At 39.6% G+C, this 24,195-nt stretch overlaps 1 protein-coding gene across 7 annotated transcripts in view; it reads left to right on the forward strand.

The window, feature by feature from the left end:
* Positions 1–24,195, forward strand: part of FAT3 (FAT atypical cadherin 3) — a 419,023-nt gene that overhangs the window by 266,321 nt on the left and 128,507 nt on the right. For all 7 annotated transcript variants that reach the window (XM_056328389.1, XM_056328383.1, XM_056328385.1 and 4 more), the window contains exon 4: positions 14,018–14,079. In XM_056328389.1, coding sequence (XP_056184364.1) covers positions 14,018–14,079 — 62 coding nt within the window. The remainder of the gene's footprint in view (positions 1–14,017; positions 14,080–24,195) is intronic.

Here is a 24,195-nt window from a genome sequence, read left to right on the forward strand (position 1 = left end):
GCTTGTAACATTCCGAGAAAGCTGCTGATCTTACTGGATTACGATTGAAGATATTTGCCCTTCACTGAATAATGAGCTTGCAATCACATTTTGCTGGAATAGGTTCTTTGTACAATGAAACTTAAATCAGAAGGAAGTTAAATCTCATTTCTTACTCTCCGATCAAAACCTTCATGCTTGAGCACCTTGTAGAGAGGAACATTAGGCTCACATTTCTGTAATCTTATTTGTAATTCAAGATTTGTTGCTGATAGCTTAAACTACTGAAAAAAACTCCACCCATACAGCCTTAAAAATGGAAAATTGATTCATTTTCACCACTTTGCAAAGCCTTTCATTATAAAAGGGGAGAAAAGCAAGTAGAAAAGAACTGCATGCATCCAAAGTCACCAAATCTTTCCACTTGTTCCCAGGGCTCGGACAACAATGCTGCTATGAAAATAGCTCTGAGGAGGAAGAGCATGCTGGGTAATGAGATGCAAATGAGCACACCGAGCATCCCACTCTGCTTCAGAGCCTTTGTATCCAGTAGTGCAATAACAACCGGCTTTTGAGCCATGATAGGTTAGCTCAGAATAGGTTTCACAATGGGTGTGTGTATTATCCTCATGGTTCTCCTCAGCTTGTGGTCAGCAGGATAGTTAAATGTGGCATCCATTTTATTGAGAAGTCGCCTAGATTAAACCTAGCTGAATTGAGAGTGTCACAGTTAAGCGTAACAACGCTCAGTGTGAGACCTTGTGAAGGGAGAGGGGCATGTTGTTTCATTTAACTTGCTCTATAAGGTGGTTTTAACTACTTACACTTTCATACTCTACACACCACACCAAGGCATGTGTATCCAAGTGCTGAGACCAAGATGACTTGTGTGAGAAACTGAAGTCCTCACTGTGTCTCTTGGGTTCTTCTTTACTGACAAGGAACTGAGTTTTGGACAGGTCTTTTAAAACATTTAGGAACTAGCACTTACCATTGCATCACAATCTTTCATCTGTCTCTGTAAATCATTGCTCGCTTTCTTCATTTCTTCATCGTGGGTATCTTTGGAGCTATCATTTCTTTTTCACTTAGGATGATAGTATATGTGAAGTGCTGTAACCTTGTTTCCCTCCTCCCGTTACCAGACCATAGGTCTTCTGCTGACAAGTTGTCAATGCTGGGACCTTATCAGAGCCCCCTGCCCAGATGTGAACAGCACGTTCCCCAGATTTCACCTGTTTGACTGCTGTCAGTCATCTCCCTGGTTTACCAATACAGACTATTCTTTGAAACCCGAGTCTTGTTTCTTTTGGTGCTTTTACACACATCATGTTTCCATTCCTATTTCATCCATATCCATCTTCATATTTTTAATAGGGATCTGTACAAGAGGGAGGTAGCTAAGGAGACGTGATTTACTCAATTGGAAGGACCAAGGAAGGATTAGAGGGGTAGCTTTGATAGCTCCTTGGGCTCACAGTTCTGCCATGCAGGTCTGGGAGGACCTCTGAGCCCGATTTTTGTGTCCAGGAGAGAAACACAGGTGAGGCCTGGATCAAGTCACACACATCCCTCTTTCAGTTAGGTGAACATCATTATCTGGGGCCTTCAGAGGGTGAAGAAGTGGAGCATGAGGACTTTTGCACTAACCAAGAGTCAAAAGGAGATGGTAGAAAGGTTAAAGGAGATGTGTATGAGCAGTGATGGAGCAAAACAGCATGGCTGTGCTTCAGTCAGGAGAAAGTAAAAGGAAGTGGTGGTTGTCCCTACAACTGCAGTACTTCCAGCAGTAGTTTGTCACAGCCTCTGGATGCATCTTCTGTTCCAAAAGCAGTCCTTGTAGTAGCACCACTCCCTCCTCATTCATTAGGTGAATGGCTGGCCCTTGCTCCCCTGTCACCAGCCCCATTGGTGGCAAAGGCTTGCTTAACACACCCAGCTTTCTTCTTCTCCGCTGAGACTGATGCACGTTCACATTGTTCCCCAGTGCACATCTCATTCCTCCATCCCCTCTATACTTTCATTGTAGTCCCCTCAGGTTCTTCCCCCCTCACTCTGGGAGTTATAAATAAATCAATGTCATTGTTTAAAAGCAGCCAGCAGGGACGATGCTTGTGATGCCGCTGAGACCCTCGACTGAGCAACTGAACATGGGGTCTGCTTGTCCTTCCTCTGCACCATCTGCCTGTGCACATGAAAAAAGCTCAGTCTGGGGATCCCACCTCTCACTTGGTGTCAAAAGCAAGAGGGGGTTCTTTGCAAATAACTGATTCTGCCCCCCTTCCTCAGCCAAAGGTTTACTGGTACCCAGGACCCACTCATGCCTCTCCACTGACAGCTGCTCAGCAAGGCTGAGGTAATGGACTGGCTTTTCAGAGAAAAGCAGCTGCTGCTCTTGTTTTAGTTTTACAGTGCATTTTTGCTGTTTTTTTTCAGTGCTGAGCCACTGAGGTAGGAGGTTAGAGCTAATACTATATTTTACACATTGATAACAATTTAAATAAATCCCTGCACAGAGAACTGAAAAAAAAGGAAAGCAGAAAACCCTGAAAAGCAAAGGAACTAATTTCAGTCTTCAAATAAATTATTTTCTTTCGTTAACAATAAATTTTGGAAAATGCCTAGTGCTGTTACGGCTGAGCTTTATGAGGTTGTTAGTTAATACTAGTATGTTACTTTTACACAAGTCATTTTTTTCATTATAGAACACAAGGCACTTCACAAAGAAAGATATCAATTATCCCATGGGAGGGGAAACAAGCACGGAGACATAAAATGTCTCACGTAAGGTTACAGACCAAGACAGAGGGTGAGCTGGAAACCAAACAAGAGATGTCTCAGTATGGTTTCTTAGGCAGGAGAACGCCTTGGGAAGGGCAATGGATCTTGACAGTGCTGGGGTCTATCTGTGAGTTGCATGTCATGAAATAAGGCCATATATCTTTTCTATGAAGCTTCTTTCCACATCTCTGCATTCTGCCTCTGGATCAGGAAGGTCACCTCGGCAATGAATCATTTTTTTATTAGGGATGAAGATGAGATTGACTTGACCTGGGGAATATGCAGTTAGCACAAGGCACCCCTCTCCCAGCCCTGTGGCTCTGCTGAGCTGGAGACGATTGCTGGTAATGAGGGATCGATGCCTTTCGTTTGAGTGTGGCTGGGAGAAAACCCAGCATTGTTTTGCAATTGTCAAGAACAGTGTTCGGTTGAGGGTGCGTGTGGAAGAATGCAAAATCACTTCTCTTTAGAAGGTAATGAGGGCATCTAAGTTAGGAGGAAAAACTGACAGCTCTGCCCTCTCACCCTCCACTCCTCCTCCACAGTAGAGAAAGGAAAATACCAGGACTTCAGCATGCTGTGACCTATGCATATGTTTCACAAAAGCGTACATTGGGAGTTTTTTATTACTGTTTTTTTCCTTTCTTTGTCATAATATGCCAAGGAAAGAGATCAAACAATAATTCATGATGTATTCACGCCCAAGGTACAGAGTATTTGCATAGCCCCTTCCCACGGAATGTGGCACCACCTACCCCCACCATGGATGTTACATAAGTTTCCTCTCCTGCAAACAGTGAAATTCATTAGCATTAATTAGAACCAGAGTCTTGTTAGGCTCAGTCATCGCTTTTACAGAATGATGAGGCCTTTGTGCACAAAAAAATTAAAGAAAATTGTATAATGATTATGTGTGCTGGTTACTAAGCTAGCCACCAGTTACGTATATTTATAGCTATTCCTGCCAGTAATAATTATATGCTAATTATAACCCAAATAGAATCCTGTAATTTCTCCCTGAAAATGAAAGCGATGTAGGGGGATGTTAAAATCTGTGCTGAGGCATCGTATTAGCAATTAGGTTTTGAGGCGGCACTACACTTTATAAGGGAAGAAAACAAAAGATACGCATGCTGTTTCTATTCTTATGTATTAATTTCAGCCTTAATAAAGGATTTGAACTTGAAAATCTTCTTATCCCACAAACTGTGAACCTCTGTATGAAGTGTTTGTGGAGAGCTAAGCCCCTGCGTGATAGTTCCTCAAGGTCATTTGCTCAGTTGTTTCAAAGCATCACAGCCCTACGAGATGACTCAGGCTAAAATGACACCGCAGAGAAATTGCTCATCAGTTGTGCTAGAAGAGCCAGGGCAGCTTGGGCGCTTTGAGTATTATCAGTCTTTTCATTTAAAAATCACAGCTGCGGATTGTGGACTTTCTGTGTTTGATGGTGGTTCACCACCCTTGCCCTGAGGGGTCATTTTTGAGGGTAGGCTTTCTGGGGTTGCAGTATGAGCGGTAGCTTCATCCCACCTGAGTTCGGGCTGAGATGCCTGAAGCTATCTATGGCCCAAAGAAATCCCAGTCAGGTGGTTGCTGTGGTTTGTTACAGGCAGGTTTGCAGACTTCATCCAGCTGTCCACAGCTGTTTGGGATTTGGCTTCTTCCTGGCCAAACCCAATTCAGTGCTATCACTCTTCTGGCAAGTAAGAATAACTGTGATAATCTCCACTCCAGAAATGTGCACCTTAAGTTGAACTCCTGTAGCAAGTAGTTACTTTTGATGGGTATTATCAAATCTGGGATTTGAACTGTACAATTGGGACATAACAAATTAAAAAATGTCAGTGGTAAAGAGCAGGAGGACAGGGTGAAGAAGTAAGCCTTGTAGTCACAGAACTGTTTGTGTGACCTCTGCCATCTGTAAGGCTTTCAAATGTATGTTGAAGGACAGTATAATTAAAAACACGGAAGTAAATAGAAGATGGGATAAAATTGCTCATGGGTTTACCAGAAGTAAATTGTATCAGCCTATCTTGATGTCATTGATAAGATAAATGTTGTTCTAAGAAATGCTCTGTGTGTCATCTGCATGGGTTTCGATAATGCATTTGATATGGTTATACTGCAGAATTTATGAGGTACAAGGACATGGAGATTAATAGTCAAATTGATATGTGCGTATGGGTCTGGCTAAAGAGAAAATAAAAATGATGAGTCTTGAAAGAGGAATTTGCATGCTGAAGGGCACACATTAGCAGATTATTTCAAATATTGGCTAGATAAATTATCTTGTTTGGTGGCTTCTTCAGTGATGCTGGCTTCAAAAAGTGGGAGATTGCTTTGTTCCAGAGTTGGTAAGCATCATCCAAACAGGAGAGGCTGGGGAAACAAAAATAGAAAGGAAGGGTCCCTGGGAGTCTGAAGGGTAGAAATGCATTAGCAGAGTAAATGAAACAGTATATTTGAGGATTAATAACAAGATTGCTGCTTTCTGCTAGAAATGGATCCACTGGAGGTGGTAGTTAGGCTGCTTTAGTGGGGCTGTGTAGACACTGCCTGGAGCACGGTGGTCAGCCTCACTCCATCAGGCCGGGGAGGATGAGGGCTGGAATTGCAATACAAGGGTAACAGCAAATGCATTAGGTGAGGGGAAGCCAAAGGAGCTTGGCTTGTTCAGTTGACCAAACTGAAAGTGCAAATTGCTCATAAACGCAGTCTGTCTGGGAACGGGGGCTTTCAACCATGCGGTCGTGTTCCCAAACAGCATTCCAGGTTGAATATGGGGAACAGAAAACCTGGCCACTTTTAAAATTGAGAGGAATATTTACAGGAGTGGTGGCTTTGCCTGCAGCTGCGGAGGACTGCACTGGCTGAGATTCGAAGGGATGAAAGGGAGTCCCTCTGAGTCCCCTGTTCCACCAGGCTGAACAGACTGGCACACCATATTGTCATTTTAAACATATTCTAGGAACAAAAAAAGCCAGAATCTGCCTTTAAAGGAAAACATAATCCAAATTCTTCATTGAAGTATATGTTTGCTGTGCATTTTGTGCAGAGTTTTGATATTTTCAGAAATAAGCTGGGGGAACTCTTAATGAGAGACAGAAGGGACAACCAAAGAGGAATAAAAAGGTTTTACTTCAGCTTCTCCTTTATTTTTTTTTTTTCCCAGGCATAACCACACATTAGAAAATGTAACTGTTTTTAAAAGCAATCATTTTTTATACCTGGCTTGTTTCAAAGAGGTCGTTTCACTCTCATTGTCACCTCAGGAAAAACAATAAAGCAGCAGTCCTCCACGTAATTGCACAGGCTCGCCTGGTGGGTTCTCTTTCTTGTTCAGTGAAGTATCATTCATTTAGATCAGAATACAGCCTTTCTAAATTAGAGGTTTACATGTGTAATTATATAAAATGATATGTTTGTTTACATCTCCAAGTAAAATGTACATCGTTTTCTATCATTTATCTTTGAAATTCAATTTCATTTTGTCAATCTCTAATTTATTGCAGGAGATGAATGTGCTGTTAGAGTGTTTACAACGCCTCTCACTGCCTGTGGGTAATAAAATTACCCTGGTTATTACTAGTCATTTCGACATTTCTGTGGTTAGGAATATGTGATCGTTTTACTTTCCTGAATATATGGTGGAATTCCTAATGCTGTTTATTGTGGCCACCCCCCCTTTTTTTTTTCCCCATGTAAAGGCCTAAAATTACTTTCAAAGAGTAGCAGCACAGTTGACAGCTGATGGCTATATTTCTCAACAGATATGTACCCTTTTTTGTGTTCAGTGTATGTATGGAAAGGCCGTGTTCATACCTTTGTGTGTACTGTTAATAAATATTTGAGATTTCTAGTAAACTCATCAGTAAACCCATACGTTCCCATATGAATGTCTGCAAATACGGCCTTGGGGTTCTGGTGGAGGAGCAGCATGTATAACCAGTCGGTGAATTCATGGAATATTTTTGGAAAAGCAGTGTTTGTTTTACTTATTTCTTTTGCCTGTTTAACTTCATGGGTTAGAAGGCCTGTATTTTCAACAAACACTCCCAAGGTGTTTTTGTCCCCAAGCAGAGCTGTCATGGGGAAAGTTTTCTTTGACACCTTCCTGTGGTTTTCTTTCTGTATCCTTGTTCCTTACTGTATCTGAGAAAGGCAGATTGGGAAGCGCATCCACTTTGGATTGAGATAAGATAACTTGAGTGTTGCAGGATGTTCAGAGCATCTTATGAGGTGCAGGAGCTCTGTGGAAAAAGCTCCCTAATTTTATATTCTTGTTTCCGTTTCAAAATTGTTTTCTTTGAAGATGAGGATCGATATTTTAATGAGGAGAAAGTTTCCCTCAGCAGCTAGGCGTCTAGAAAGATTTCAGACGAGACCTCAGCTAATCCATCCAGGCCATCTCTGTGTGGGTGTGATGTATAAGCCCTGGCATATATGACCCTGTGCTGCCTGGCTGTCCCAGGGAAAGACCCTACATCCACTGTGCACAGTGAGGGTGTAAAGCATGTGCTGCTATGACCTGCAGCCCGGCAATATGTTCTGAGGTTACCATCAAACCCTGCGTAATCGCCTGAAGTCCCTAGTTATACTTCTAACCCATCCCACACTTGTATTTTTTAATGAAATAGTTTTTATAACTATGCATAGCAGAAAGAAAAAAATATTTAATAATGGACAGTAAAATATAGAGTAAATTGTATCCTTTTAGTCTTTTGCTGGAGAAGGAGAAGACTTGGATTTCCTACTCAACTTCTTATCTATAAAGACACTCAGCCTTTGGTTTAAAAGAGAGAAACGTATTTGGCTTCTTTTGCTTTGGCCTGCTTGTTCACCTGTCATATACTCAGTTCATATTTCATCTAAACAAGGTTTGGAAATGAGAAATTAATAGAGAGTTCTTTAAAATTTCATTTTTTAAAAATTTATTCTTTATACCGTAAAACTTGCAACACTTCCAGAGACAGCAGTAAAATATGCTGTCTCTCCATACCAGATTCTGTTATCTTTTAAGCAGTACTTCAGGAAACAGCTCAGGTAAGGTTATCCATCCACAGGTTGAATGAAAATAATTTAATTTCATCAGGAGAAGGCTATTGAACTTTCCTTGGCTTCATAGCCATATTAGGGAAATTCAATCTGTGCTAGAAAATAGCCTGTGGCAAACTGATTTTTGGTCCCTAAGTGCCATAGTATTGAAAAATATGTGAATTTCTTCTAAGCCAAAGGTCAGATTAGTTCACTGTCACACCTACAGCTGTGGGCTGATCTGGATATATAGAGAATAAGCATCAGAAGAAACAAACCCACAGCAACGTTTCCCGCTGTGTGCTACTGTTCAGGCTCTCCAGTGCTTAGACATTTCCTCTGCCGTAGCCTTTGCATTTAACAGCCCTTGGTGATTTTTTTTTTCTGTGTCTCTCTAAGTCCATGAAAATTTGTTTCTAACACAAATTCTGCACATATATTGAAAAAATGAACATAGGTAAACCTGAGAGCTAAATATACCTTTGTAAATATGTGTATTTTAGGATAAATTTTAATAGTCAGCTTATTGGGTATATGTAAAATGTCACACACATACATATACCTACTCAAATATTTTACTGTATATACAGTATATATGTATGTATTTGTATAACATGTTCTATCAGTTTAAGCACACACAGACATGCGGAGGTTTTATTTGTACGAGGACAAGAGAGCTAACTGAAGGCAGAGCATGGATTATTCACCTGGAAAATCCTAACCGGCAATTGGCCACTCTAATTAAAGTATGGAAGACAGAGTTAGCAGGCAGGTTTACGTTTGTCCAGGTGCCATCACCCTTTTTGACTGCAAGAATGGGAGTAGAGAGTGCTTTGACTTTTCTAGAACAGAAAACAAAGAAACACTTAACTCTTCTGGCATATAAATTAAGGCTAATGTGCATAGCCTACTCTGGATGACTGACTAGTTGATAATTTATGGAATTTATAAAATAGTCTTGTCCAATAAATACATGATCCTCAGATGACAATTTGGGCTATTGTAGTTTTGGTGTAATTTCCCCCATCTTCAGTTGTCACTTGCACTTTAATCAGCATCAAATTTACCTAAGATTTGAAATGTTGTTATTTGCTGTATTGTCTGCATTTTTCAAGATTCTCACCTTGCTTGCATACTTTCCCACATTTATTGTCAAGTTAATAATAAAATGAGCATAAACGTAAGTGTCTCTGCTTTAGGCCATCCTATAAAATATATTTCCAGTAATGCACAAAATAAAATTTCATAAAGATGAACATAAACAAAGATGTCAGAATTCAAATCAAATTTTGGAGCTCTGGCACCATTATGTGGCAGAATCAAAGCTCCTGAAGAAGGAATAATTTGGATATGTAAATAGATATATAGTTACTTAATTTTTAAAAATTAAATATTGACCTTCAATTACATTTCAATATAAATTTGTTTGCCTTACTTTGTTTATGTTAAATAAGTTCATAATTTTCTGTAGTTTTTCCATGTACTGACTGAAAACAAAAGCAAAGATTACATTCATTTGAGAGAAGCTAGCCTAAATTTACAGAGCTTCTTTGATTGCAGTGGAATTGCAGTAGATTGAGCATATTACCTGCATATCATCAAAGAGCAATGTATACTTCTGGGTATTCATTGGATATAGACATTTAGCATAGCCACAAGTTTAAGCATCGAAGCAGAACAAACTACGGCTCAAAAAGATATAATACATCACAAAAGATTCAGTTTGATACAAAACATTGTGACACTTTTGAATAACAAAGTATATTTTAGGTCATACAATAGAACCAACAAGCTGCTACTCTCCTTTTTAGTTTTGCTGGCTTTATTATTAATAAAGATGCAGTTTTCGGGGAAAAAAAATTATAAAGCATTAGTTGTACTGTTGAATTCATAACCGGTCCTAATTTTATGTCATCTTCAATTGTGTATACCCACACACTCATGCATGCATGCGTCCATACATATACCTGGCATTAACTCTAAGACATCAGATGTATGATCGAGTTACCATTTGCTAATAAGTGGCCTTTCTTCATCTGCCCTCTAGTAACTGCATCCTTCACTCCTTGCAAATGTGAAGTAACTCAGGTAGGTTTTGATCTCTGTCACTGAAATTTTTCTTTTTTTCACTTTTCATGTCAGTGCGCTAGAAGCATTATCCCAAGCATCGGTGTTAAGTGCTGAGTGTTGCTCAAATGTCTTGGTCACACGTTTGAGCCCTAATAACTGGCAATTAGTTTCCAAGATGATGCATTGGCTGGAGATTGTATAGGCTGATGTATGAAGTATCAGGATTTCTTAGTGTTGGTCCTGTTCTTTCTGTGTCGCTTTGGCTGCACCTAAGTTGTAAGGCAGGTCTGCTTTGTTGCCCACCCCACATTTCTGTTTCTCCCATCCAGATTATAAGGTGCTGGGGTGAAGGACATACCTATTTCTTCTCCGTCCACGTACCAAGTTTCCTTTCAAATGGAATGGTGCAGGAGGTGATGATGAACCACCTATTCAGCGTACAGTGAGGTGCTGGAAGTATGTTCCCCAGTCGGTGTCAGCTGGGACGTGTCACAGTGTCCTGCAGTATAATGGGACATGTTGTACGGGGTAGTCTTAATCACCTTCCAGCATTTCTGAACTCTGTAACAGTAGGAGAACAATAATTTTCATTTATCATGGTGAGAAAAGTACTCCAATATCAACAGCAACAGGTATTGTAGAAAAGCAAGTTATGTAAGAACGTGTAGTTGTCTCCAAGCTGAAATATTGGGTCAAGCAATGTTTTGAGTTTGAGGAGTTCGGTTTTATGACCTGAGGAACAGATATGCCAGGATGCACAGAGGGATGTTTTAACTCAGAAAGCCAAAGAAAAGTATGAAATGCTGGGAACAGAATCACATAACCTTGCTTGTGAGCTGATGGTTTTATTGTAAATAACTTTTCTATCGGGTCCAGTTTTCCTTTTCATTTTCATGGCTGCTCTTAAAGAATCATCACGGTTATAAATATCTCCTGCCCATAGCAGGACCATGATATTTCCCTGGAAATCTGAGAGAAACCATTTGAGAGGTGTGCTATGACTTTTGAAGCTTGTTAGTATTTTTGATTGTTTTGTGATAAATGCGTGCTATATCTCCCAGCTAGCTTTGGACAGTTGTCCAGATGGCTGTGTCTAGAAGAGCTATGCCACATATTGAAGATGGGAAAAGAGAAAGGGTCGGTTTTTTATCATTGTCCCCTTGTGATTTTATATCATAACCAGCAGTGCAGCCTAACATCTTTTCTTTGGGTTTGCTTTTCTCTGTGAGTTATGTTCTTTAGGTAATGTCTTTGTGCCATAACAGAGCATGATGGTTTAATACAGTTAGAGAAGAACTAAACCTGGGATATATTCTCTTGTGCAAAGCCAAGTTTCTCTCAGTTGCCCCTGTATCTCAAAGTTCTGCATCCTGCCAAATATTACTATTGTTGTGTACCTATGGCATGGAGTATTGAGTACAGGAGGGATGGACGGACACGGCAAGGTTTTCATAAAACCCATTAAATTAATTTCTTTGAGACTGGAGTGGTAAAGCTGTGGGTAGTCTTAGACATGACTGGCATATATTTATTTCTTTCAGTTTTGATGATTGGTCTTAAACAACATTCCTCGAAATACATTTTTATAATCTGAAAAGACCAGATTCACATCCATATTAATATATGACCATAATTATATAAATATCAACATCAAGTAGTTGAGATCTGATTTTCTGTGTAACCGTATTTTAAATGGTAGTTTTGTACCGTGTGATCTATCCAAGACTTCAAGAATATACGTGGAAGTGTCACATGGGAGTTCCTCAGAGAACAGGAATGGAAACTAGATGCCCCATGACTGTGCAAATGACCAATTATTTCTATAGCGTGTTGTAACCACCTAATGCCTGGAACTGGTGCTTGTACGCAGAGCACTCTTTAAAGCAAAACCAACTAGTTGTGCTAGCACCATGCTTCAGGATCAGGTCGGCAGAACTGATGGTAATGGTCTGGTTACCTGCCCTTCAGGACCAGCTGATAGAGGTCTGGGTGCTAAATCTGCTAAGATCTTCTGCGTTTAAAGCACAGGCAGTTCTGTTGTAGAGACTTGCCATATGTTCATACACCTCTTTTAGAAGGAAATTCAAGTCTGAAGGCACTCTGACCATTATTGCAGTCCTAAAGGCTTTACATTGAAAAAAGGAAAACAAACAGAAAAGCCCTTTAGTGGTAACAGTATTTTTCTGAGGAGGAGCAGTAGTAGTAGTACTTGGAGTAGTTTTAGTGTTACCAATGAACGACAAGTACTGCTCATTCTGACAGTGAGTGGTATTCAGTTTCAGACGTTAGCTCTTGGTCTTCAATAGGAATGTGAATTTACCTGCCTGAAGAAGATGATGAGGACAGAGACTTTCTATAATTTACAGCTACACATTTCTTGCCCAGGAAGAAAGCTGAAGTTCACAGTGGCACACTGGGAAGGGGAAGATGATGTAAAAATTATCATATTCGTTACTGTGGTTAGGTTGTGCTTGATAAGTATCCATAGTGACCGCACATGTGATAAACAGGGATATTTCAAATTTGAAAATTTTATTTCATCACTTTATTGGGATTGAACTTCTTTCATAATTAGGAACATGTTCCCTGTATCTTTGCATTCTCTCTAGACATGGGGGGATCTTGTGTGAATGACACCAATTTGTCATCCATGCTGTCATGTCTGTTTAAACTCATGCAGTGAGTAGATATCTCCCATATGGTGTAACTGTTTTGAATACTTACAATTGCTGGATGCAGGCAATACCAGTTGTTCTGGTTTTAAAGACTTTTTCCATCATCAGGTTCTTCCATGCAATTGCAATGATCCACTTTGGTTTCTGTGACCTCACCTTGGGTGTTTCTTCTATGGTCTAATAGATCTTGTAGCAAGTCTGACATACTGGAAGCAGAGTGGACTTGCCTTTCTTCATTTCATCCCATTACTTTAAGTAATATTTCCTCCCTTCTCACCGAAATATGTAAAGTGATTCCTTCAGGGAGAAGGCAACAGTGTAGTATGAGGAGCTGTAGCTGTAGAAGCCTTCTGGGACTAGAAGTGTTATGTAGATGTAAAATGTTGCTTATGTTGGGTGTTTTTTTAAGAAATTAAGGTCGTAATGGATTTATATTTAGATTTTTGGCTGGTCTGATTAAATAAATCAGTGTAATAGGTAGTCCAGGGAGTATTTACTTTCTTGTCTTCCTTGGTAATCTTAGAGACAAGGAATTCTTGAGACTGGCTTTGTCCACTGCAATTGTCTCCCAAACCAGCTTTATCTCTAGAAGTTGGTCCCTTTACACTCATCACAATCTATCACAAAGCAAGCACATGATGCATTTTCATATCCAATGAAATGTTTTGTATGAGGGAAAACTCAAATCTGCCCTTTAGATCTCCAGTGAGAACAAAATGAAAAAATTAAGCTATGCTCATAGGCAATATGCATTGTTTTTTCTTGAGGGAACATTCAAAGTGTTTAATTATCTTTCCTTGGTATAAATCTCACAAGAGCTTAATCATTTGTGAAAGTATGTTGCTTTTTAAAAAAAACGTATCGTGATCAACCTCATGTAAAAGGGTACTTTATTTTAAAGACTCAATTTGAGCATGGAACAAATTGATGAAATTGTAGTACAAAACCTTTAATGCATTAGAATGATTACATTTGGAAATCATTATGTATACAAGTAGTTATTACAGAAATAACCTTCTTTGTCAAGTATTCTTGGCATGGAAGTAATCAGCATCCTATCCCATTAATTGTTTGAGAACTCTGAAATCTTTAATGATTTTTTTTTTATGGACGGATTTCAGTCAAATGCAAATGATTCATTGAAGCAATTAATTATAGACAAATAGTGAAACTTTCGTAAGTTTTTTTATGTATTTACTGTAATGAATGCAGGACGTTAACTTAGATACACAACTAATTTTTCCAGTTACTTTTATCACAGCATTTTGCTTCAAAGATTCATTGTTAGTCAGAAAGTCATAATGGCTGGACTGAGGAAGAAAGTGCTTGACAGATGTCAAGAAATCTGTGTCTGATATAGCTTCACATAGATTATTTTTTTTCCCCTTTGAGTGTATGAAAATTAATTTATTTCTTCTGGTCGATAGAGATATATTTTTCAACGGATATTGACAAATATCATCCTTTTTTCACAGGTCTGATTACAACAACATCAAGAAAATTGGATCGGGAACAGCAAGCAGAGCATTTTTTGGAAGTAAGATTAAGTGGGAAATATATGTTAAAAGGTTAACTGATTTTTGTAGTTTTAAATCACTTCTTCCCGTTCCAGGAGAGTGGTATTCTTCCTTCTCTCAATGTATGACAGACTCATACAAAGCTGGGAATTGCCTGTTTATACGGAAGAAATACATTTTGCAATTCACAAGCAAAGGAAAAAATAGAACAAATCCGCACAGCACTAGTTTTCCACTTCTAACCTGCTTCAGTTAAATCTTTTTTTGTCACTCTTACATTTTATTTGTGACAGAAGTATAGAATATCCGATTTTTTAAAAAAAATTGTTGGAATCACCCCAACCTTGCCAAGATTTTCCATCTATCAGATTAAACACGTTTAAACTTTTCCATCTCTGATCAAACATGCAAACTGTTCGTTTGGTTGAAAGTAAACTTTGACCTTGCTCACATTCACTGCATCATCAGAATCAACGAAGCTTTCAGTTATTGGGGCTATCAACGACAATTTTCAAGTTAAATTTGCCCTCTAAAAACGGTATCTAAACCGTTCCCTTGGCCCTTAGATGAATGTTTCTCTTTATATAAGTAGCTCACATATGTTGGGCATGGAATGATACACTTGTAAACTACTGGGTTTACTACATGTGTTTTCTTTCACACTGCTGTACACCATGCTGTGGGTTTTTTCCTCTGGGTAGAAAATCTTTGACTCTTTTCTTGTCTTTTTGCGAATTAAGGAATTCTTGATTTGTGTTGGTGCAAGTAAAAAAAGAACCTTGTTGTCCCACATAATCAATCATTCCTACTATGTATTTTTGGAAATTCTCTTCAAATCCATACAAGTTAAAAAACATCTGGACAAAATAGCTCCCAATGCAATCACTATCTGGCAGCAAAATATACTAAAATATATATTCTTTTTGTCCATGATTGTTTTTGTTTATTAAAAATCCAAATTATTTTAGTTAGTGCAGAACATGGGAGAGAAGGGTTAATTTATTACTGTACAAGTTTCAGGGTGGGGTTTTTTTCTTGATTATTCACTGTATATTCTTACACATTCCAGGCCATAAATAAATGGAGGGAAATAAAAGGATTTGCCCCTTTTTAGGATTTAAATTGGAAAGTTAGTAATCATGTGTTCCAATAACTGCAAGCTTTCCAGTTTATACTGTCAGAGAAGATTGCAAACTGAATAAATTGGCATTGGTTTTGAAATGTATCTATTGATGAGAATCTTAGGTCTGCAAGTCTCTTTTGTATTTATGTGTTTGCCTCTGAGACCTCGGTGAAACATGCCAAATTTACATTTGCCAGAGGATTCCCATACAGATGGGGAAGTGTCACTATTAACAGCAAAAAGGAAAAAAATAAAAATTATAGGAATTACGCTTTAGTCACCGAAACAAGTTAATATATTCCTTCCCCTGCATTTTTTTGCATTTGAAAAAATAACCATCTGCAAGATTTTGAGGACTGGAGATGCACTAAAGGGAAATTGGTTTTATAGGGTGCTCCAAGGCTTGAGGATGGGGAGTGGAGGGCAAACTACAGAGAAGAGAAACACCTGAACCGAGTGTCCTGGAGAACTGGGGAGAGGACCACACTGTTGTAAAACCCACCTAGGAGTGGTGTGCAGGAAAGGGAATCAGACTCTGGCAAGGACACGGTCCCGATGGCCAGATCAGCCCTTTGAGCTACCGATGAACTGCGGCGCGTTCCTGGGGGTCAGAGCAAATACACTGCTGGGGATCCGGAGCCAGGCTGGCCAAGCTGTGCTTGTTCTTGTGGCGTGCTCAGAAAATTTTCTAAAATGCCTGGCTGTCTCTGTGTGTAATTAACCCCCTAGGGAGGCCTTAAGTGCTGAGACAACCATGGTCTCCCAGTAGTACAGTATTTCCCTTCCAGCTTCATTTCATACCCTTCTTCCAGTAGTCTGTCTGGTATAAAAGAGAGCAAACCTGTCTGCCTTTGAAAAGCTGTGATTAGTGCCTGACCTAGCAACCCTTGCCCCCCTTTGCCCAGTGTGTGTGTGAGGCACTGACAGACCTTTCCTAGCTACAACTTTTTAATTATTTTTAATAAGCCTGTCTTCTCCCTACCTGAATTTGACAGGGATGTTATACCCATACTGGCCAGTACTTACTGCGAAAATTCCATTCTTAACAGTATTTCCACCTCTTTTGTTGTTGTGCAAACAAGGTGAAATAAGATGGCAGATGTTGGTCATTTTAACTGTGTTTAGTGCCAATGCTCATCTCCAGACCACTGCCTGTGATGGCTTCGGGAGGCTCTTCTGGGGTGGTCTGTCCCTGTCCATATTGCAGGAAACATGCGAGGACTGGATGTATATTTTTAAGGCTGCCATGCTTAGGAAATTTGAATCTAAGTGACTCCCCTTGTAAGTACCTGTCCTGGTTTCAGCTGGATAGAGTTAATTCTCTTCTTAGTAGTTAGTGCAGTGCTGTGTTTTGGCTCTGATGTGAGAACAAGGTTGACAGGACACTGGTGGTTTCAGTTGTTGCTGGGTGATGTTTATACTAAATCAAGGACTTTTCAGTTCCTTGGGCCCTGCCAGCCAGAGGGCTGGGGGGGCACGGGAAACTGGGAGGGGACACAGCCAGGACAGGTGATCCAAGCTAGCCAAAGGGATATTCCATACCATGTGATGTAATGCTGAGTATATAAACTGGGGGAGGAAGAAGGAAGGGGGGGACATTTGGCATTATGGCATTTGTCTTCCCGAGTAACCGTTACGTGTGACGGAGCCCGGCTGCCCTGGGGATGGCCAAACACCTGCCTGCCCAGGGAAGTGGGGAATGAATTCCTTGCTTTGCTTTGCTTGGGTGCGCGGCTTTTGCTTTCCCTATTAAATTGTTCTTATCTCAACCCTTGAGTTTTACATTCCTTTCCAATCCTCCTCCCCATCCCTCTGGGTGGGGGGGAGTGAGTGAGCAGCTGCGTGGTGCTTGGTTGTCGGCTGTGGTTAAACCACGACAGTGCCCAAGAATTCATTTGCAAAGTAAGTACTGAGCCCAGATGAGCTGTGCATGTCTTCTTGTGTCCTCCTTTAGTTATCTTCTTTGGATGTGTTGACCTGTGCCCACGTGACTTTTTTAATGGTACTCAAGGCTGCTGTCAGAGGATTTACACTTACTGAAGAGTGGGTTCCAAAGTAAGCGCAGAAACGTGTCTAGACCCTGAGTCAAAAGATGCAGGATGAAGTCAGAAACAGACCCCCCCATTATAATAATTGATATTTTTTGTTTGTTTTGGTGATGATGTTTGCGGAAGGTTGTTGTATTTTTTTGTTTGTTTCGGGCTTTTTAGGAGGAGTAAAAAAATTATTTCTTCTCCCAGACTTTTCACTGATTGTAGCATTATCAATGCTGTATTTTTTCTGCTCCTGAGTTGAGAGCTTGGGGGTTTTTTTGCACATTTGTAATGTCTTGCAAGGCTGCCTGTTTTGATCAGTGCTGGTTATCAGGTAGAATTTTTCTGCTTAAGTTTAAATTGGATGTCACTGGATTTTATACAGGATGGTCTCTTAATTTACTGAATTCTTACTAATGAAATAGCTCTACCTGCAATGGGAGGAAAATGACCACTTGATTACATTACTTTCTCACATGAAGCAAGACAAAATATTTTGTTGTATTTCATAGACTTTCTTAAAGATTCTGTAGTTGGGATGAAGTATTTAAATATCCATCTGAAACAAGAAATGTAATTCTGAGAGTTACCTGCTAGCTTTGCAAGTAAATGAAAACAGTGATGTATTTCCAAGTGAGGTGCAATTGGTGATTGGATATCAGGTGATTTGTCTTTATTCTCATTCAATAATGGGACACATCATCCTCTTTTTATCCTTTTTTTCCTTCCTTCTTCTTCTTCTGGGTATGTGTTCCCTTTGAATAATTTCTATGTTAACAGTTAACTCTATCAGCTCTTGTATTATACTAAATTACTAAAAAGAAGCAGCTAGAAGTGGCAAATACTTGTGGAGTTTGAGCTATGGAAAACCACAGAAAATAGTCTGGCTGTTTTTTCTGCCCAAACTTTTTGTAGATGCCTCCTAATCCTAGTCTGACAGCTTTACAAACTCTAGTGATTTTGCTATGTGATTTTACGCAAACAGCTGCTGGAGTGGTGAAGATCCAATAATAAATGTAAAAATTAAACTATTTCATGCAGGATCTGCATCCTTGTGTTGTGTCAGATGATTGTGAGATGTCCAGAATATGAATAATTCCTGGTTTGCTTTCCAGTGTACATGTGCAGCTTGATGGGAGAGGATTGTTGAATCCAGGCTACACTTCATTAACTTGTGTATTCATCCCCGAAAGTGGATCTGAGCACATACCTTCTCACCTCGAGTGGTTTCTGAAGGTGCTGTTGTAGACGATGAGTTACTTATGCTTCCAACACAGAAAGCCTCTGCAAAATGCACCCACCTCTGGGGAGTTCAGTTTGCTGGGAATTGCTGGGGCAAGATCTGTATTTAGCAAAAGAATGAGCCAAAAGTGCAGCTTCAGTGTGCCATTCTAGATACAGTCTCTGAAACTTTATGATTGGAGGGATAAATCGTCTGTAGTACCAGATGGCCTCTTCATCCTCTTGATAACGGTGTATAATAAGTTGGTGCTTTTAAAGTGCTGAGGCTATTAAGTCTCTCCTTGATGAACACGTGGTGCAGGCTCTTAAGGCATTTAGCCAGTTTATCCATAGTATTTCTCTGTTCCTGCAAACTTATGTTTAAATTTACCACTGTAGATTCATTCAGAAATTATCTTTTAACATTTGTCATGGTGGAAAACTTGTCTATTCAAAGCCTCTCTAAATAACAATAGTTTCTAATAAGCACGGTCAAAACTAAAAATCTTCAGGAGTGAAAAAGCAACCGAAGACCATAGGTTTAAAAATACTATTACAACAGCCTTAGCCCTTCAAGATCTGAGTCATGTACCATAATTAATGAGGAGCAGAAGTGGGAGCAGAGTGTTGGCTTAGTGCAGCTAATTTTTAGCCAACTTCGCGCTATCAGAATAGTAACTGTGCCTCTCAAGTGCCTTGCTTTTGTCACAAATCAGTATATGCAAGCCTCATCAATCTTTCTGCTGTGATGTTTGAGCCTACGTAGCTCTGAGAAGGATGTCAGTAACAGTGCAAGGGGCTGTAATGAAGATAAATTGGTAAATCTGATATGAGCATCAAAATACATGGTCTGAATGAAGTGTATTAGTTTCTATTTACTGTAAGTACACGAACAGCGTACAGTAGACTGTGTTACATGGTATGTATTTATATGCGGTAATTAGAGGGGAGCATAATAATCTGCTGTAATTGTGGCCTTTTAAAAAGAATTCAAATTTCCACTCATTTAATGGGAAGTTGTAATTGTGAGGGGAGTTTTGATGGAGGGACTATCATTTCATTGCACTTGGAATTTTGTCTGGAACATCACAGGGGAAATAGCTGCTGGAAATTTTATGGCCACAGTTTGCAGGGGAGAAAGGGTTCAAAATCTTGAAAAATACCATTTTAAAATAACAATGTTCTTCTTTCATCTCAGTTCTTCCCACAAATGCCACAGTGGTGGTTCAGTGTTGGACGGGCACTGTGTTCTCTGCCATCCTCCTCTTTTCCTCCAGCATCTCCTGTGCAAGAACTTAACAGATTTAACCTTGTTTTCGTTTTCAGCCCTACTCAGTTAGGCTGTAGCCTTTGCTAGTGGCAATGCTTGAAGTCAGTGGTCCTTTGTGAGAAACTGCAGTATTTTCTGCAGAACACAGGCAGCCATGCAGCAATATGCTTGTGTATGTTTTTACAGGAGAAGTACAAAAGCTGAAGTTCGTTGGGCTTATGTAGCTGAATGGTGCTCTACAGAACATTGGTAGCTTAAATCCTGGATTACAAATCTGTGAAAGTATTTGTTTCATGGATCTTTAGCATTGCCCACATTTGGCAGAGAAAGCTGCATTTTTTCTTGGTGACATGCTGGTGATGGAGTAAAAATGAGGCAGTGTGTCTGACTGAACATTTTGTCTGAGGTTTAAATGGCTCCAAAGGCACATGCCTTTCCTTTTTTAACATTGAAGCCTATTGGATGATGCAAAGGAAATGAAAAAAAAACAGGTACACCGCCTCTTATTTGCAGCTTGAGCTTAAAAATTATTTGCGGCTGTGCTTGTTGGAAATAAGAGAATTATTTTTTATTATTTTGAGGACATCTAAAGGGATTTTTAGTGGAATAAGTAGGTATGTAGAGGCAACTTTCTAAAAACACAATGAAGGCTATATCATGATGTCAGCTTTGAATGGTGAACTTTATTGAACTTGAATGTCAACTTCGAAGTTGGGGGAAAAAAGAAAAGGAAAAAAGAAAGGAAATGGGGGGGAGGTAAAAAATAAAAGAAAGGGAAGAAAATAAACAGTTTTTAAAAGATCAAAAGCACGTTCATCTTGTGCTACCTCCTCATGGGTTCATCAGCAGTGAAGTACTGAAGTAACCTGCAGGACAGTTCAGTGTGGTGGTGGATCTAGCAGAGACCTGAGTTCCTGGTATGGAAGGTGCATGCTGAACTCACTCATCTTATGCTGCAGATTTCCACACTGTACCCTGCGTTCTTCAAGACTTGTTATTCTGCACCACTTTTATAGACATGCGTGGGCTGCACTTGCCCCCCATCCCCTCCCATTTTTTTCCCATCAAGTTGCTATTTTCAGGAGTAGCCAACAACTTTCCAAAGGCTCGAGATGACTGGAGGTTAAAACTCTCTTTCAGGGAGATTTGCATATGACATTGCACATTGCTTCTCATGTATTCAGACAGAAAGTCTTACACAGCAAAATATGGGAAAAGTCCTGGTGTGATTCATCTGTCTGCAGTGATAAGTGGTCTCCTCGATAAGACTGTTGTCTAACTAATGTGATCCCATAAAATGAAGAATTATCAAGTATATCACTGAAAATATTACTAGTTCAGTGGCCTCTTTGCATGAGATATGAACAGGAATTTTAAACTACAAAATAATTAAGGCATCGTGTTTTTACGGATTATCCCTTTCTCTGATTATTGCAAATTTCAATTGCTCCCAGATGTCCCTTTATTTTAGATAGCAACTTGAGAAGTAACACAGACGACAAAGCCTAAGCATTAAGAAAACTGAGTGTAATAACATTTTTCTTCATGCATATGGAATTTTAATTTTGTTTTCATATTAAATAAGGAAAAACTTCATAAAAGGATAGTAATGGGGCAAAATAAGATTTAATTTACAAAAAGAAAAAAAGAGTCGTATATTTAAATTCCTTAACATTCTGTGTTAAAAACAGGAAATGTACACACAACTCTGATGACATAATAATATACCAAAGGCAAGGGGCAAGAATGGGTCCACATACATCAAATAGTAGCGGTGACACTCAGCTTATTTCAGTTATTCAGTGAAATACCAACAGCCTTGAGAGACTGGATGAGCAAAGAATGTCTATGACATTTCCACAACATTTGTAGTCTTTGTAAACCCTGAGGATGCTTTGTTTGCTTTTTGCCTTGTGCTTATGGTTGATTTCAGTCTTTATTTTCTTAGACACTATTAATCTAATTCTTTTAACTCTCTCAAGACTGGATTTTTTCTCTTAAGTTTTGCACATGCTAACACCAGGATGATGTCAAGGATAAAGACACTGCTGACAGCTCAATTAGTGCATCATTTATATCCAGGTATCTGAATCTAGCCCCTCTTGGAGAGTGCTTAAGCCATCCAGCTAGTCTGATACTGTTTGAAGGTTCTTACATGTTAGTATTTTAGTCCAGCATTACGAGTCTGACACTTGTTTAGTTAATCCATTCTATTGAATCAGGATACCAATAGTAATGAAGAAAAGCAGTCCACTTTTCTATGTTTAATGAACTTCCTAAATAAAAAATCTTCATAACTCAATATGCAAACCTTTGGGGGTTTGTTCTGAATGCTTGACAATTATAGAAATGAGTCAAATAGTTTATAGACCTTTTATAGAAGTATTGTAAGCTTGTGTTGATTTATTTTGCTATAAAATAAAAAAAGCACAGCTCATTTATTACTTAGTCCCTCCTTAGCTCATAAAAGAGATTTTATTTTCCCAGTTCATTGATATGTATGATGATGGATTCATCGTCAACAGTGGAATACTGGCCCAAGTATATTTTCCGGAAAATGATGTTTCACTGGGAAGTGAGTCTGCTAGAAATGGACAGGGAACAATTAACATTATGATCCAAGTTTAGAAACCTGTTAGCTACTTAGATGGCAAGTTGACCCAGTATAAAGATACAGATGATTTTGCAAGTACGAATTCAGTTTCATATTTTGAAGAGCACGGCAAGATCAGAGTTGTCTAGGGCTAGGACTTTGGTTCACATACTGCTGTCCACCATGGTTGTTGTGTCTCATTAGAAAAGTCACATTTGTGATTGCCCAGAGCTTTGCCTTAGTTAAGGAATGATTTGCCTATATCTGGAGCTTGCAGAGGGAAGGGAGCTTGTTTTACAGATTTCGTGAATCACTGACCTGAACTGTTGGGTCATGAAATGAAGAAATGAAAATCTGCAAAGCACAGTGCTGTCGGCTTTCTCATGCTGGGAATCAAACGCCTCTTTTATGACTTTCCTTGTGGACCCATAGTAATCTAGCAGCAGGTCTTGGCTTTAAGCACCTCATCGCATGCAAGCATGGAAGGAGATACTCAGCATATAGGTTTCAGCTGCTGTCTTATCAGTCGTTTTCCACCTTTTTTAAAGGCATAACAGAGAAGGTGGAATTGTGCCAGGAAGCAAATCCAGCCTACGGGCTGCTACCCTGCAAAGTCAGGAGCATCTCCTGGGAGCCTAGGGTTGTATCAGCATTTCCTTGACCCTGTGGACCTAATTAAGATCTCACTGGAATTAGCATCATGCAGTTATGAAGTCAAGTAGAACAAGAAAGTGACCTTTTGGTTAACTAGTATTATGTGAAGACATGTGATGTAACTGTGGAGAGGGGAAAAATCATATTTATTATCCCGGGGGCTAGCTGTGTTCCTTTGCTTACTCTGAGCGGTGTGCTTAGTCTGGCTTCAGTAGCAGTGATTTTCTTGATGTTATCCCTGATAATCCCCAGGATGAGAGAATTAGACATTGGTGCCCATGGCTGCATTTCCCCAGGTATGTCTGGAAATGGGTGAGTGAACGCAGGAGAGAAAAGCAATTTAAAATATACCAAACACCTGTTTCTTCTGCTCTGTTCACAGAACTACGAGATGGCAGAGCATTAGATCAATGCAAATGGGATGGAAAAGTATTATTAAAACACCAAACATTATTGTGTGGTTTGAAAATTAGGTCTGCACCCATGTGTTAAACGCTGTTGAAACAAGAGGGATATATTGTAGGTCTTCCTTCTGGGTTTATAAATCATTCCTCCTGCTAAGCTTGTGTAGGCAAGTTCTGTGGTTAATTCTGTACTGAGTTCTTTTCTGTCAGGATTTAGGAGTTCGCTCTAATGTTGCTTTCTTGCTGAGGGATTAACTCATAGATTAGCTCAGGGTTAACAGGTTTTTGCTTCATTGTATATTTCTTAAGATCTGTAGCTCTCTTTTATAGGGGCTGGAGCCCACCTACCAGGCCCAAATTGGTCAGATATACCCTTTTGGTGTATCTTTTTTTGCCAAGCACCATGCTTGGTGAGACAAAGAGTCATTGTGAAGGGCACACCGCTTTGCTAAATCTTCACATTTGCTTTATGAATGTGCCAGTGTTTTAATCTTCTGCAGAAGCAGCAGGAAATCTTTCACATGATTTGAATCTATTTTAGATGTACAGAGCCTTTGTGTTATCTGAAGCATGTCTGCTTTAGTGCTATATCATGTTTTCTGTAGCATTTGCAATACCCATCAGCTGCCAGACTGTTAATTTATGTCTGTAAGTGTTGGAGCACACACACATGGGTGCACACACACGTTTTGTGAAGGTCTCAGTTTCCTGCCTTCCTGGCTAAGACCGAGATGAGCTTTGCACTTAAGGCAGGGGAGCATCGTCTTCCTCAGTTATAAATACATTGTTTCTGTACTAAAATCCTTTCTGGGCATAGGAAATCCTGGTATGCCTTCTA

Source organism: Falco biarmicus, chromosome 2, assembly GCF_023638135.1.
Source record: "Falco biarmicus isolate bFalBia1 chromosome 2, bFalBia1.pri, whole genome shotgun sequence".
Classification (NCBI taxonomy): domain Eukaryota; kingdom Metazoa; phylum Chordata; class Aves; order Falconiformes; family Falconidae; genus Falco; species Falco biarmicus.